At 42.5% G+C, this 14914-nt stretch overlaps 3 protein-coding genes across 4 annotated transcripts in view; 2 read left to right on the forward strand and 1 right to left on the reverse strand.

The window, feature by feature from the left end:
- The window catches only part of piezo2b (piezo-type mechanosensitive ion channel component 2b), a 131775-nt gene extending 123311 nt beyond the window's left edge, over window positions 1–8464 (forward strand). Inside the window, exons 50-54 of one of the 2 annotated variants that reach the window (XM_083782150.1) lie at window positions 80–249; window positions 434–550; window positions 1652–1731; window positions 5406–5610; window positions 6672–8464. In XM_083782150.1, coding sequence (XP_083638276.1) covers window positions 80–249; window positions 434–550; window positions 1652–1731; window positions 5406–5610; window positions 6672–6924 — 825 coding nt within the window. In that variant the 3' untranslated portion in view covers window positions 6925–8464. The remainder of the gene's footprint in view (window positions 1–79; window positions 250–433; window positions 551–1651; window positions 1732–5405; window positions 5611–6671) is intronic. The other variant, XM_083782149.1, reaches the window with a different exon arrangement.
- Window positions 3768–4976, forward strand: LOC310870501 (kelch domain-containing protein 3-like; the record flags this gene model as incomplete). Its single annotated transcript, XM_083781737.1, has 1 exon — window positions 3768–4976. One exon carries the CDS (start codon window positions 3768–3770, stop codon window positions 4974–4976), a length of 1209 nt encoding a protein of 402 aa, XP_083637863.1.
- Window positions 8465–9419: 955 nt separating the features above from the next.
- Window positions 9420–14693, reverse strand: napgb (N-ethylmaleimide-sensitive factor attachment protein, gamma b). The gene is made up of 12 exons (XM_083782151.1): window positions 14396–14693; window positions 13834–13901; window positions 12461–12545; window positions 12356–12373; window positions 12215–12245; window positions 12013–12122; window positions 11838–11904; window positions 11675–11745; window positions 11513–11591; window positions 11134–11213; window positions 10779–10908; window positions 9420–9991 (listed from the first exon to the last, which is right to left on the reverse strand). The coding sequence occupies exons 1-12, from the start codon at window positions 14449–14451 to the stop codon at window positions 9845–9847; spliced, it is 942 nt and encodes a 313-aa protein (XP_083638277.1). The 5' UTR covers window positions 14452–14693; the 3' UTR covers window positions 9420–9844.
- Window positions 14694–14914: the final 221 nt, after the last annotated feature.

Consider the following 14914-nt stretch of genomic DNA (forward strand, 5'->3'; position numbering starts at 1 on the left):
CCAGAGGTGTCACCAAAACCTCTACTACTAAAACATAAATATCACACAGTATGACATTTCACAATGCCTCTCTCTCCAGACCGCTCTGCAGTGGCTGGAGAGTTACACTCACGAGGACCTGACCATCGCAGAGCTGGAGGGAAGCTCCAACTCCCTGTGGACCATCAGCCCTCCCAGCAGGGAGAACCTCATGGTCATGCTGGAGTCCGAGGAGGACTTCCCCATCACCGTGGCCTGGTCCATTCAGAGGTACAGGTTCTGAATGTGCAACACCTTCAAGTTCCAACAACGTTCCAAGTTTACACTCTCACTCGCATTGTGAGCCTGTAGTAGTGTATGTGTTGTGAGCTAGGGACGCCATGTTTAAATGTGTTTAAAATCAAGACTCTGGGTTTTAATGTGTACTTCTGTGCACTCACTCTAACCCAATCAGGAACCTCACGCTGGGTGCTAAAGCTGAAATAGCGACAGGGAAATGGGTGACCCGTCTGGACGAAATCACAAAGATCCAGCTCATTAAACTGCTGAACGGCACCAGGGATGAATCAGTGTGAGTATGGTGGTATAGTGCTCAGTTCAATGCCTCGGTTATCACTATAGTGGCATGGCAGGATGAATCAGTGTGAGTATGGTGGTAGTGCTCAGTTCAATGCCTCGGTTATCACTATAGTGGCATCCATGTTCTTCCATGTGCTGCTCAACCACTTAGACCATCCAAGAGCTTTCAGAATCTGTTGTGTTCCGGGGGGGGTAGGTACCCTCACAAAAAACATGCAGTAATCCTGGTCCCTAAACTGCCTCCCCCTGGCCAGCCAGGGCGCCTGATGGAGGGGAAAGGAACTGGTTGGAATAACGTGTTCCTTCCACGCGCTACGTCCAACCAGGGAAACTCCCCCCTGTCAGGTGTAAAGGAGCAACTTGGACACTCATGCATGAAGGAAGCATGAGTTCAAGTCCGTTGCTCTCCCCAGGTTGGCGGAGGATCACATTAGATAATTGACACAGGGGTGAAAAATGGGTTACAAAAATCAATGTGAAGTGAGTGGTGCAACTCTGTGTGGGGGTTCCCGGGGGGGGGGAGGGGGGGGGGGGAGTTCCAGACCCCCAGGAACGCGCCCAGGGGGCCGGGCCGGTTCCGGCGTGCCTCCCGCGTCCGAACCGGTTGAGAAATGACAGAGTTACTGTGTGGCGGTCCCTCTACCGTAGCCTGTACTGTACTGTACTGTACTGTACTGTACTGTACTGTACTGTACTGTACTGTACTGTACTGTACTGGCACACCCGAAAGCATCATATATACAGTTAATACGTGCGTGTGTGTTTGTGTGTGTTTTGCGCACAGGTGGTGAAAAACAACCATGCTGTTTTCATGCTCATACCCACCCAGACACCCAGCCAACCACCCACACACCCACACACCCACACACATAGCTCCGTAAGGGAGTGGTTGCACCACTAAAACAAAAGAGCTAAGAAGCCTCCAAGAACTGATTGAGACTTTTGAGGTTTGAGGTTGATGAAGTCTCGAACAAGGTGACGCCATTTGTTGTATTGTTTTATTATGGAAATACACAGCGGAACAACAGAACTCGATTAAAAAAGGAAATGTGATAGACGTTGAGTTTTGTTTCTCTGCTCTGCTCTCCTGCAGGATCATAAAAGACATTTTTCCACGTTATCTTCGAGCTCCCAGTGACTCTGACGCCAAGCCCGCTGAACAGCTTTACGAAGGTGAAGTAGTTATTATTGTATTGTTGGTTGTTTTCTGTATGGGGACTACAGATGGAAACTAGCATTCTTGCTAAATCTGGTGTATTTAGTTATTTACACAACATTGTTTGTGTTGTGTGTTCATTAATATGCGCTGTGCCTCCCAAATAAATGTATATAAAAAATGAGGGGCACTCTTGTCATCATCGTACATCAATTTATGTTAGCGGACATTTGACATTGCTACATAAGGTACATAAGGTGGTCCCTTATTGGCCAAGCGCTCCCACCCACATGTGATTGGTTAGCCGATTTGCACGTTTACATGACGTAAGTTTTCCCTTCGATGTCAATGGCGTTTAATGTTTTGATGTTTAATTTACGTCATATTTAGTGGAATTATCAGCTCTTATCATCATACTGTACATCATCATGGATCATCTCATACTGGCCTATCAGAATGCTTGTTGCCTGTGATTGGTTGGCTGATTTGCTCGTTTAGATATGACGTACATTTTCCCTTCAATGTCAATGGCGTTTAATGTTTTGATGTTTAATTTACGTATATATATTCAAAGTCATATTTAGCGGAATTTCTCCATTCATTCATGTCAAAGGCAAATATTGAGACGGCGGGGACAAGATTTAGCAGACATTTGACCGGAATTCCCCTTTCATTGTCAATGGCAAATCTTGAGACGTGGGGACAAAAGATGTTTATAGAAGGGGCTAGCACCCAAATCACACCCATGTGAAGTGAGAGGCGCTCTTATCATTATACATCATCAACAACTGAATTTATGTGATTGGTTAGCCGATTTGCTCGTCTACATATGACGTACATTTTCCCTTCATTGTCAATTGTTGCCACAAATGTACTTCATATTTGGTGGACATTTGACCTAATTTCTCCTTTCATTGTCAATGGCAAATATTGAGACGTGTGGGGACAATTAAATGTATGTCATATTTGAGGCACATATGACCTAATTTCTCCTTTCATTGAACTGAATTGAACTGAAATTGTGATTAGTTAGCCGATTTGCTTGTCTACATATGATGTAAATTTCCCCTTGCCATTGTCAATGGCATTTAATGTTTGTGTTGGCACAGATTTACGTCATATTTGGCGGACATTTGAACTAATTTTTCCATTCAATGGCAAATGTTGAGACGTGTGGGGACAAAAGCTGTATATAGGAGGGGCTAGCGCCCCTCAAAAAGGAATGTATATTATTGTTGTATTAAAAGTATATTATTGTGCTTAACAACTTAAGCCCTGTTTTGAAAATTGCTAAAATAGCCGGCAACGCGTTGTGAGCTTGTACAGTACATCAGTTCTTCTTGAAGAAAGGGACCTCAGTGCTATGACTTTGGAAAGGTATCCTTGTGGCATATGGGAAAATAACAGAGAGCGACAGATCCTCATATATAAACCTGTTGCTTGGAATTCGACTGTTGAACAAGCTGCCATCAGCCAGCCAGTAGCCTCAGAGACCACAAAGGAGAAAAAAACGCCTGGGTGAGACATGCATGAGAACTGGCATACGAGCGGAGTGAACCTTGTATTTTCGCTTAAAAATAAGAGTGCAGAGGGGCGTCACTCCAAATGTGGTGACCTCAGTGTTCTTCTCTGTGTGGAGTCACTAGCAGAGGGGGATGGGTGGGTAGATGAGCACATAAGTGGTGAACAAATAGAAAGTCACCGGGTGTCTCAGCCGGGAGAAGGTACGCTCCTCTATGCCCAGGAAACCATAGGTCTCTTTCAGGCTAGCCAGCCAGTGACGGGGAGAATCAAACAGTATAGACCGCACCGCCTTACATTGTTACTTTACCTATTAATATAACAACGACTCTGTTCGTGACAATAAAGTCTCAAGGGAAAGCTTCAAAAAACGGCATCAGCTTCTCTGATAGGCCAACCCATCAGATTTGCGGATTGGCCAAGCCTTGGTTGACATTTGTGCCGCTGTACCACTACCAATATAAACGGTAGCACGTGCAACAGAGACTCATTCTTTTACAGACTAAGACTTGAGGAGAGAATTCTTTCCATGATGGTGTGTGAGATTCTGCGCTGGACAGTGCATATAGAAGGAGGACCAAAGACATCTCTCCATGCTGCTGTGGCAGTTGGAGACAAAGTCTACTCCTTTGGCGGGTTCTGTAACTACATGTACGACACAGAGCAGATGGACGTACATGTCTTCAACACAGTGTCTTTGCGCTGGGTGACGTTGACCCCTATGACAAGTGGAGAGAGAAGAGAAGATCTCTTGGGGGTTCCGTCCATGTACGGCCACACAGCCGTGCTGATAGAAGATGTCATCTACATCTGGGGGGGCTTTGTTTCCCCCAGGTGGGAGTACTGCAACGTGCTTTATGCATTTGACGTCGACAGCCACACATGGTTCAAGCCCAGTGTTTTTGGAACTGTTCCGGATGCAAAGGAGAGCCACTCAGCCTGTGTCTTGGGGAAGGTCATGTACATGTTTGGAGGATACAACAACCTGTCCCGGTGGACTAATGACATACACAAGTTGGACACCGTCACAATGGTCTGGTCCGCAATCAACACCACAGGCACTCCGGCACCTGCTTCGTCATGCCACTCTGCCACTATCATCGGGACAAATATGTTGGTATTTGGGGGCGAAGGGGACCATGGTGAAGATTATATTGGTGTGTTTGATACAGACACCAACTGCTGGATGAGCACTTCTTCGGCAGAGCTTCTTCCAGAACGACGTTGGGGTCATTCAGCCTTTACCTACAATGGAGAGCTGTACATATTTGGTGGCCACAATTTTCCTCAGGAGCCCCGGGCCTTTAACGATCTATGGAAGTTCAGTCCGGAGACCTTCTCATGGAAGAGGCTCGAGCCCAAGGGAAAAGGCCCGTGTGGGATCACCGTAATGTGCTGCTGCAAGGTTGGAGATCGTATCATCCTTTTTGGAGGCTACAGATACACAGCCGTTCAAGTGGAGGTCGAAGATGAAGATTATGTGTCTGACCTGTACATCCTAGACTTAAGTCCTAGTCTGAAGACACTATGTAAGCTAGCGGTAATTCAGTACGGCCTGGAGCAGTCGGTACTCCCACACGACATCAAGTGGGAACTGACATCCATGACTACAGCAACAGCAACAGATGACACACATAACATCAGGTGGGAACTGACATCCATGACTACAGAAACAGATGACACAGTACAGGCTTCCGACAATGAAACAGAAAAAAGAGAGGACAGTGATCTCCAAGATTGAGACCTTCGTGTGTTTTTGTTGTTGTTTTTATTCGTGCATGCTTTTCTTCTGTGTTACTGTAAAGACCTTTCACATGGCGGAAGAGGGCAATGTATAATTTATGCGCAATTGTACGACGGTGGCTCGTGCCAAAAGAAAATCTTAATTTTAGTTTAGGAATTGACTGGTTTTAGTTGATCTTTTATTTAATTTATTTTATGAGGAATACTTTGATTTATAGAAGCTTAAACAGGTAGTATGAATGAATGCATGACATCAGATATGATGATGGAAAAACTAAAACAAAGTTTTTACTTGGTTTTAGTTCGTTTTGCATTATTCGTTTTAGTTTTTAGTTTTTTGACGCTATAGGGTACAAGTAGTTAACAACATAATTATTTTTTTAAGTTTCAGTCTAACTGCAATAACCCTATACGTGACTCCCTCTAGACGATTCGCTGATGAGCATCAACCTGAACCTGAAGAGAGCTCGCAACTCCTCCGATGACATCCAGGAGTGGTGGATCGTCAACCAGACAGAGCTGGGACGCATCCAGAAGAGGAACAAGAAGAACCTGTATGAGCCCGGCCTGGAGCTCTATGTGTTCAGTGACCAGGTCAGCCCGCCCAGCCTGGGCTTCCTGGCTGGATATGGGTGAGTGACTTAGTTCACTGCTTCTTAACGTGGGGTTTTGGGCTGGACCCCCCTGATAGTTAGGAACCAAATTCACCCTTACGGATCTGTTCCTCTCACAGTGTACTAATGAGAGTAACAAATGGACCCCGTATGGGTCCATTTGGTTCTAGTTGTACACTCTCAAGAGTTAAATAAACACTGTTGATTGGGTAGCGGCTTCGGATGTTATCAGATGACCGTCATCAGCCGTTAATAACACCTTTCAATGCAGCCAGTATGGACATTCCTACATACTGATGTTGTCAGGCATTGGTCGCGTTCCAACTATTACTAACCATAACGGCTAAATCTAACCCTAACTCTAACCCCTAACCTCAGTCTTAACTGGCTATATAATTCCCTTAACCTCATATCAGTTTTAACCGGCCATGTAAGTCAGTTTCATGATCTTTTTGCTTCCGTGGCAGTAATTTCACTTCTGCTTTTCCTAGTCGCCTACTCACGGTAGGCAGTATGTGGAAATGTCCATACTGGCTGCATTGCATGGTATTGATAAGAACATACTCGTGATTATCGGTTGATAACATTCGAAGCGGATGGATTGGGGTCCCAGAGAACAAATCTTTACAGTCTAATATTGGCAAATATAAGTAATTGAGAAATGTATATCCTATGGTCGAGTAGGACCACTACTGGTTAAAACCTCTGCACAAATGGGTTTCCGTTGTATAACTCAACTGCAGAGGACCCGCATTTATATCCCGGGTAAGACATAAATGTTACAGATTGCAACTTTAAAAAAGTTGAGAATCACTGAGTTAGTTATATGTCTGGGCTGGCTGGCCAAATTAGTTTAGTGGGCCACAATGTGTAGTTAGTTGGACACCATATAATAGAAACTGGCTTGAAGTGGCTTCTAAATGTTTTAGTCAGGTAATCTTCTCGCTCTTTCCTCTCTATTGCTACATATGCCGTCCAATCAATGCAAATGCTAATAGAAAAACATCTTGAAAAGCCTGTTTGAATGTCAAAACATTTAACCACATTGTTAACTCAACAACCCTCCGCCTCGTCTATAGGATCATGGGCCTGTACGCCTCGGTGGTGCTGGTCATCGGCAAATTTGTGCGTGAGTTCTTCAGCGGCATCTCCCACACCATCATGTTCGAGGAGCTGCCCAACGTGGACCGCATCCTCAAGCTGTGCACCGACATCTTCCTGGTCCGCGAGACGGGCGAGCTGGACCTGGAGGAGGACATGTACGCCAAGCTCATCTTCCTGTATCGCTCACCAGAGACCATGATCAAGTGGACCAGGGAGAAGACACAGTGAACCACGCAGGTGAACCCCGGCGCTTTTGTGTGAAGCAACCGGTTCAGAACTGAGTCAGGGGCTTTTCGGTAACCGGCTAGCGCCTCATTCAGTGACGCTAAGGCTGGAGGATGGATCTACGTAATGTCGCTGCCGCAGAGCTCTGTTGGCATCAGCGGTGGATGCTGCTGATGTCTTACTGACGCTGAGAAGTGGACCGTTCGGCTAAAGGACTAAATGTTTGTCCTCATTGATTTGCTTTGTAGCTATCTATGACAGCATTTGTGGTACAGTGTTAATTAAGGGCTTCCCACCGACATGCATACGTGCATAATAATGAATAACATACTGTAGGAGCACAGACTTGTATTTTGAACATTTTGAACTCTTGGATTGTAGGGTTGTGCAATATAGAGTAGAGGTCGCGTCCTCCAAATCCGGCTGCTTTTGAAAACTGTGGACTTCAGTTCCAGACAGGAAGCCCATACATACCCCACGGCCATTTTTTTAAGTCAGAGGCTACGCTATGAGGAGAGAGCCACAACATAAGATGCATCACTAGACAATCTGTACTTGCCTTATTTAGTTTCTATAAAAAGACTAGTTAGTTAACGACTACGTATCTCTCTCAGGAAGAGCTGTTTTCACCATGAAGAGGTTAGATAGACACCGACGTACACTGTGTATGTCCACATTTGACACATTATATTCTAAATTGATGGGCCTTGAAGGAGCTATGACTAAGAATATGAAATGGTAAAAAGCTGAGAACTATTTAAATGGCATGAAATGTAAAACGTGGATGTTGTTCGAGAACGCAAAGTGAAAGTCGGGGTCTATATTCCCGTTATGTTTACTGGCGGCACACAGTGGCGGCAAGCAGCTTCTATTTTAAGACTGTGGAGAAAACACTTTGGAGAATTTTACAGACAGCGAATGGGATTAATTGATAATCATATTCTGCATCATCTCCAGTCCAGTCTGACCAGACACTAGCCCAGGGGACGGCTATTTTTGAATCAGGGTGCATTATCCGGTACACCGCTCATCAATCGGGAGCCTCTCAGTTTTTAGAGTTCAGACGTGAACATTGTGAGACCCTTGGCTATTCATTCAGTCAGAGGACACAGAAATAGAAATACATAAATAAAATAACTCCCATTCATTCATATTACAAGGGTCCTCTCTATGGAAAGTCCCCTTTGGTCCAAACTATGCATTAGAAGACATTTTAGCATGAAAAGAAAAACGTCATTATTGTCATGAATAATTTTCATTACATGGGATTTTATGGGAGGGGTTGGGGTCTTGGAATGAAATGTGAAACTGTACCAGTATATGAAAACGGGGTATGGGATGATAGAGGTCTGTGTGATCTGAAAATAAAACTCCTGTAATGGTGTTGGGTTTCACATTTAGTCAGTTTCCTCATGGAAGAGACAAATATGTACATTTATGATGTGTTTTTAACTGTTTATCCAGGTAGACCAACCAAGATGAAGAGTCTGACGTTGCAAATTACAAACATCATCATCCAATCATCCAAATTCAGTGAATGAACGACAAGTTGAAATGGTTTATTGATATTTATTTTCACCAATGGCAACATTTATGTACAAGTCCAGTCTTTGAGCTCACTAGCGCAAAGATACGTCACAGATGGGGGGTTAAAACATCCGGGAAGGCCGCGCAGCACTGACCATGGTGAGGAGGACATCGTTTAACGGGAGGGATCATTAGAAGATAAAAATAAATAAAGTCTTAAGAAGCCTAGAAGCCATTTTATGTACTTCCAAGAAACATTTCCAGACTTTCCAGTTGTACTCAGGCTTCACGAGGACATGTTTGTCGATTCAGTACAATGTTCAATAACTGGACATTAGTCTTATAAAGGAAGGATGGACAACAGCAAGAAATATTGTAAACTTCCCTTTAATACCATTCCCTTTATGTGGTCTAATGTATCATTATTTGATCATTTGACTGAAAAACACACGTGCTCTCCCATTATAAACAAGTTGCTGGCACACTTACAGTATAGGTTTTACTATATACACACATGGAAAGACTAGACACTGTAAGGAAGGAATGTTTATGGGAATTGTCACCAAATGAAAAACTAAATCAAGTCATAATGGCATGTCTCTTTTTAGGTCATTGTCACTATTACGAGTGCATGCCGGTGTCACGCAATCACACACAACTCTGGCTTAATTAGTACAACTCACAAGTGTACATCCAGCTACAAGTTCCTTCATCATGTAGAGTATAGTATCTCAAGAAAGACTAAGTGCTGAACACTAGAGTGATGTAGTGTCTGTGTTAGTAGTTTATTCATCAGAGCTTGCTATTCATGAGCTTAGCTTAATAATGTATTCATTCACACATTTCTTCCATTCCATACGCACATGCATAAACAAAGACTGATTTTGCATATTGTATTGGTGACCTTTCTTAACTAGCGAGAATACTGAATAAATAATGCCTGTACAAATACACACCTATACATCAATTAATCCACATAAAGATATATTTATTTTTTCCTTTGCCCAATCTTTTAGATAACGCCAGCAAATCTTGGGAATTTCATCCATAAACAATAAACAGCAGAATTTACAAATGCACAATTTTCACAATGGACATGAAATAACAGAACATACAATATATTTTTGATACATTTCTCAACAATGGAGGTTTTTTCATACAGTACTGTACACAAATGAAAAAAAGGCTGTTGCTAGTTGGACTCCGTGCAGAAAGTATAGTCAACTCTGTGTTGTAATACCTAGATAATGTAGGAATTGGTTTGATGTTGTTTTGGTACAGTTAGGATCACAGGGGGACCACTCAGTCATAACAGCCCACTCAGTATGTGTTTGTACCTGATATGGACGTACTGACGATACACAGAGTTACAGCTCCTCTTGTGGCCGACATGTTTCTAACACAAGCCTCCTTCTCCTTCATAGTCATCCTCTTCCTCTGCAGGGCCCGTTTCCCCGCTGGCGCCCCCTTGTGGCGCGGCGGCAGCCTTCTTCTTCTTTACACCTCCTCCGGGTACTCTCAGAGCGATGGCCAGCTTAGCGTACTGTTGAGAGAGATGTTATGATACAGTTAACTATACTTAGTATTTTATAAACATTTATACTGATTTCCCCCTGTGGGATAATACAGGTATCTATCTATCTATCTCCTCTGTCGGGTGAAAACCTCATATGTCCAAAACTGTTACTTTTCAAGCTCTAAACATCTGGATCTGCTACTCTCTTTTTTTCCCCAAATCTCCACATTATTTATTTTAAGCTCAAACTGCGACCCACGTCCGTTACAAAACATCAGTTCACCTTTTAACTCTTGTACAACACTTCCTTTCTCCCTTTGATCCGATCTCAATAGTCTCAGGCACAAAAGAGACGGGAGAGAAAGTTGCGGGTTTTAAAAGATCACAGGGGAGCTGTGTGCACCAACCAACCAACCAACCAGGAGCACCTGTGTTTGTTTGAGCAGGGAGGGAGAGAGAGGTTGGTTCTGGAGCACAACAAGGAATCATGGGAAAATATATACTGTATAAAGTACATACAGTATATCCTGATGTTTCCCCCCCCCCCCCCCCCATTGGCCTCCTGGGGACAGCTTTGCACCTGTCCTTTCTCTCTGTGTGTTCATTGGTTCTAGTTTTTTAATGTCACTTGGCAGCCAGTCAGCAGCAACATCTCTCTTACAGCAATGTCACGTGACGTGTCCCTTTCTGAATCTGTCATGGATCTGCTACTTTTGATGCTTTTGTGTGTGTTTCTGCCCGACCACAACATTATATATTATTAGTTTTATGACAAAAAGAACAAATTAACCACAGACGTCGGATGCATACTCACATCGTTGTCCATGTACTTGAGCAGAGGGGAGTTGCATATGCGATGCACCTTATCCTCGTCCTGCTCGTCGTAGCCCTGCAGCAGCGTTTCCATGGCAACCACATCCTCGCTTGTACTGTACCCTGGGAGACTGGAGGAAATTAAGCACCATGCTCATAGTGTGTTCAGGTTACTAAAGGGGGGGGGGGGCAGACCAAGTACAAGTTTTCAAAATATTGAGAAACTGTTTTAACTGTCTGAAAATACACATTAAGACGAATCCAACACTACACAATGTTAGTGCTGTCAAACTCAAGTCACCACCATATTTCAGTGCTGCCCACACCGATGTTAAACATTATGAGAGGACTCGTACCTGTAACCTTCTCTTACACATTTATCTGCAGCCACGAAGTCGCCTCTGTGAAGGTGAATCAGCACCTGGGCAGTTGTTTTCTAAAAGATACAAGCACAGATAAACAACTGAGATTAATAATATTGTGTAAAACTAAAGTATGTATTTTAATATCTACATATTCAAGGATATTTTCACTTATTCAAACAACGTAAAAAGTTAAAGACAAAAAAACTATGTAATATGCCAAAGCCTGTGACGTTACCAGGACATCCCACAAAGGTGACAGTAAATTGAGTCTTACTTAAAGTTGTCATCATGGCTTATATAAAATAAAACTGTTTATGTACAGTCATTACAGCGTATGCAAGAGTAAGACACAACATTCAAGTTATCTTACCTTGAAACACATAGGATAGTTTTCTATCTCTTTGTACATGTTCTTCTCTTTCTGAATAGCAACTGCTGCATCGTCAAGCCTATTTGGAAAAGATGGGACTGGCATGAGAATGACGCAGTCTACTGTGCAACCGTGCATAAAACCGCTGTTTTTGCTGTTTACCTTCTTAACCTGACCAGTAGTCTGGAAGCTTTGCCCAGCAGTTCAGCAGACTGCCGCAGGCGGTCTTCATTCTGCAGAAGAAAAACACACACATGCATGGGTGTATTAGATAAACGTGATCAACACCACAGCAGTTCAATCTTTGTCTGCAGCTCAATCTTACCTCAAACACACCAGCTGCCTTCTGATACAGGTCTACAGCTTTGTCCAAGTTGATAGGTTCTATGAGTCTACACAAAGACAGATTTTACATTACTAAATAATATTATATATACATATATAATCCTTTTATCTTGCATCACAACTTTCAATTTCAATGAAAGGCATTCATTACGTACTTTCCAGCCCTATCGAGAGCCATCGCTGCTGTGTCCGGTGTCCCATTCTCCATGTACATCATACAGGCTTTCTCAATGTACTGAATGGCTTCAGGCATTTTCTTTTGTTCCTGTAACAAAACAAATGTAACAGGAGGTCATTTTCAGTCATAATACCACAGCATTCCAAGTGAATGACACAATTGTAGGACAATTACTGTACCTTCAACATCATACCAGCTTGTTCAATTGCCCTGAAAAAGAAGACACCTGCGTTTAACTAAATACAAAACACCCCAACACCTAAACAAAACACTATCATATCTGTATTGTATGTGTATTTCATAAAATAAAATAAACTTACTTTGCTGCATGAAAGAGGCTGTGTATAAAGTTATGGAAACTAAAGACATGGTGACAGAAGTTATATTAACAGTGATGATAAAAAAACTAGCTGCAGAAAGGATACGCCTTATTATCCGTGTGATTGTCTGCTTCTTTCAGATAGGCGTCTTTCGCCTGGTCGTATTGTTTGGCATTCTTGAAACACACAGCTGGGAACAGTAAAGACAAAATCAATTAGTAATAGAATGGGAGGTGCAATGGTCACTGACGAAGGCTGTATAGCCAAAACGTTTGTTGATTCATCTGACATGTAAAGAATAACAAAAAAGGTCAACTCACTCTTACCACTCTGAGTACTACTACTACCCTACTAAGTTTTCCAAAAAGTGTACAGTATTTGTTAAAATCATGCTTTTATGTGGACACGCCCACCAGTTTATGAAGTTTGCCTGGTGGGTGGTGATCCACCTGAACTGAAGCCGCACCCACAGCTGTAGTTGTATAATAAAGGGGGAGGGGTTAGGGGAGGGGCTGATAGTGTGATGTCACTATATTACTGTTTATTTCATTGGCCCATTTGACTGTCAAGGGTTCAGCCTCCAGGAAGAAACCCTAAATACAAAGTTAATACACCATTGCACATAAAAACGACTCCAGGGTGTCTAATGAAGTATTGTCACCTCATAGACACATGAAAAACTGGAATTGTGGCACTCCATCTTTAAATAAGGTCCAGTGGTATTATCTCACTCTATTAAATATACCACTGAAAGTCACTCTCTGGTAGTTAATAACACCAAACATCACTCTCTCGTAGTTAATAACACTAAACATCACTCTCTGGTAGTTAATAACACCAAACATCACTCTCTGGGAGTTAATAACACCAAACATCACTCTCTGGGAGTTAATAACACCAAACATCATGCACTGTCTGGTAGTTAATAACACTAAACATCACTTTCTGGTAGTTAATAACACTAAACATCACTCTATGGTAGTTAATAACACCAAACATCACTCTCTGGTAGTTAATAACACCAAACATCACTCTATGGTAGTTAATAACACCAAACATCACTCTATGGTAGTTCACTAAACATCACTCTATGGTAGTTAATAACACCAAACATCACTCTCTGGTAGTTAATAACACTAAACATCACTCTCTGGTAGTTAATAACACCAAACATCACTCTCTGGTAGTTAATAACACTAAACATCACTCTATGGTAGTTAATAACACCAAACATCACTCTCTGGTAGTTAATAACACCAAACATCACTCTATGGTAGTTAATAACACTAAACATCACTCGCTGGGCTCTCTGGTAGTTAATGACACTCTCTGTGACGCACTGACAAAATTGCACCTCACTCTTTTAATCAAGACTAAAAATATATATAAATAAAAGTCTGACATAACTCTTAGTAGAGGTTTACTAACACAGTATTATACTATTTGTATTTAGCCACAATGCTGCGTCATTATCTTACCTGCTTTGCCATACTCCGATGCAGCACTGTCATAATCTGGCTTCCACTTTGTGAGACTGGTTTTCAGGCTACAAAAATCAACAATGACAAACGGTAAAGAAATAATACGAAGCAATTAATACACAGTCCACTTCCACATTTCCACATCCAATATTTACAACTGAGGCCAATGGCTGTCTTACTACACAGTAATACATACATGACATGTACATACATCACAAGTAAGGCTAGCTTTATGAAGCTATGCTGTATACAGGAGAGATCTGGCATATCATCAAAACAGCACTTATATGGCCTGTATGGCTAACAGTTCCAGTTGTAGCTATAGTAGCAGAACATATGGCCTGTATGTTGGATCCAATCAAGACTGTCATCATAGATTATTTTTGATCGATTCTGACATTTTTCTTTAAAGTAAAAGTCAGACTCGACCAAATACATCTACGATAGTCTTGATCCAAGGCTAATATGGATCCTAAAAGGTTGTGTAGTGTAGTTACTGTGTAGAACATCTAGTATTGTCCAGTGGTTCGTTTGTTTGTCATCATCATTCATACTGTACCATTTCTCAGCTGCAGCGATGTGCTCATGCGCTTCGTTGATCTTCTGTGCAGCCATGCTGTGTCCTTGTTGTGATTTATTTCAGAGGTTAGTAATATTTGTGTCTTCTTCAGATAGCGGTGTCACAACAATAAGCGGCTAGCTAGGTAGATGCTGTTGGTTTGTTATCGTCGATGTTTTGGAATGGATTAGACAGAGTGAGAGGAGATCACAGGTCCTTCCTCCTGCTCAGCCTGCACGTCATCGATCCGAGGAGGCGGGGCTACGGGTGCCGCACAGGCTGCACATGCACAGCACACAGGACGCACTGCGCAACAGTGAACACCCGGCCAAAATATAAAAAAGGTTATAGTTTTATAGTTTATATATTAATTGTCTAATTATTACAATAAATATAGGGTTATTATTATTAGTACTAGTGTTCTTATTATTAATATTGTTATTACATAATGCAGTAGGCAGCAGGGGTAGGCAATTTAGGCACGGGTGCCAGCCCCAGCCAACCATAGTGCCAACATTG

The sequence above is a fragment of the Protomyctophum parallelum genome (genome assembly GCF_964188405.1).
Source record: "Protomyctophum parallelum genome assembly, chromosome: 14".
Taxonomy (NCBI): domain Eukaryota; kingdom Metazoa; phylum Chordata; class Actinopteri; order Myctophiformes; family Myctophidae; genus Protomyctophum; species Protomyctophum parallelum.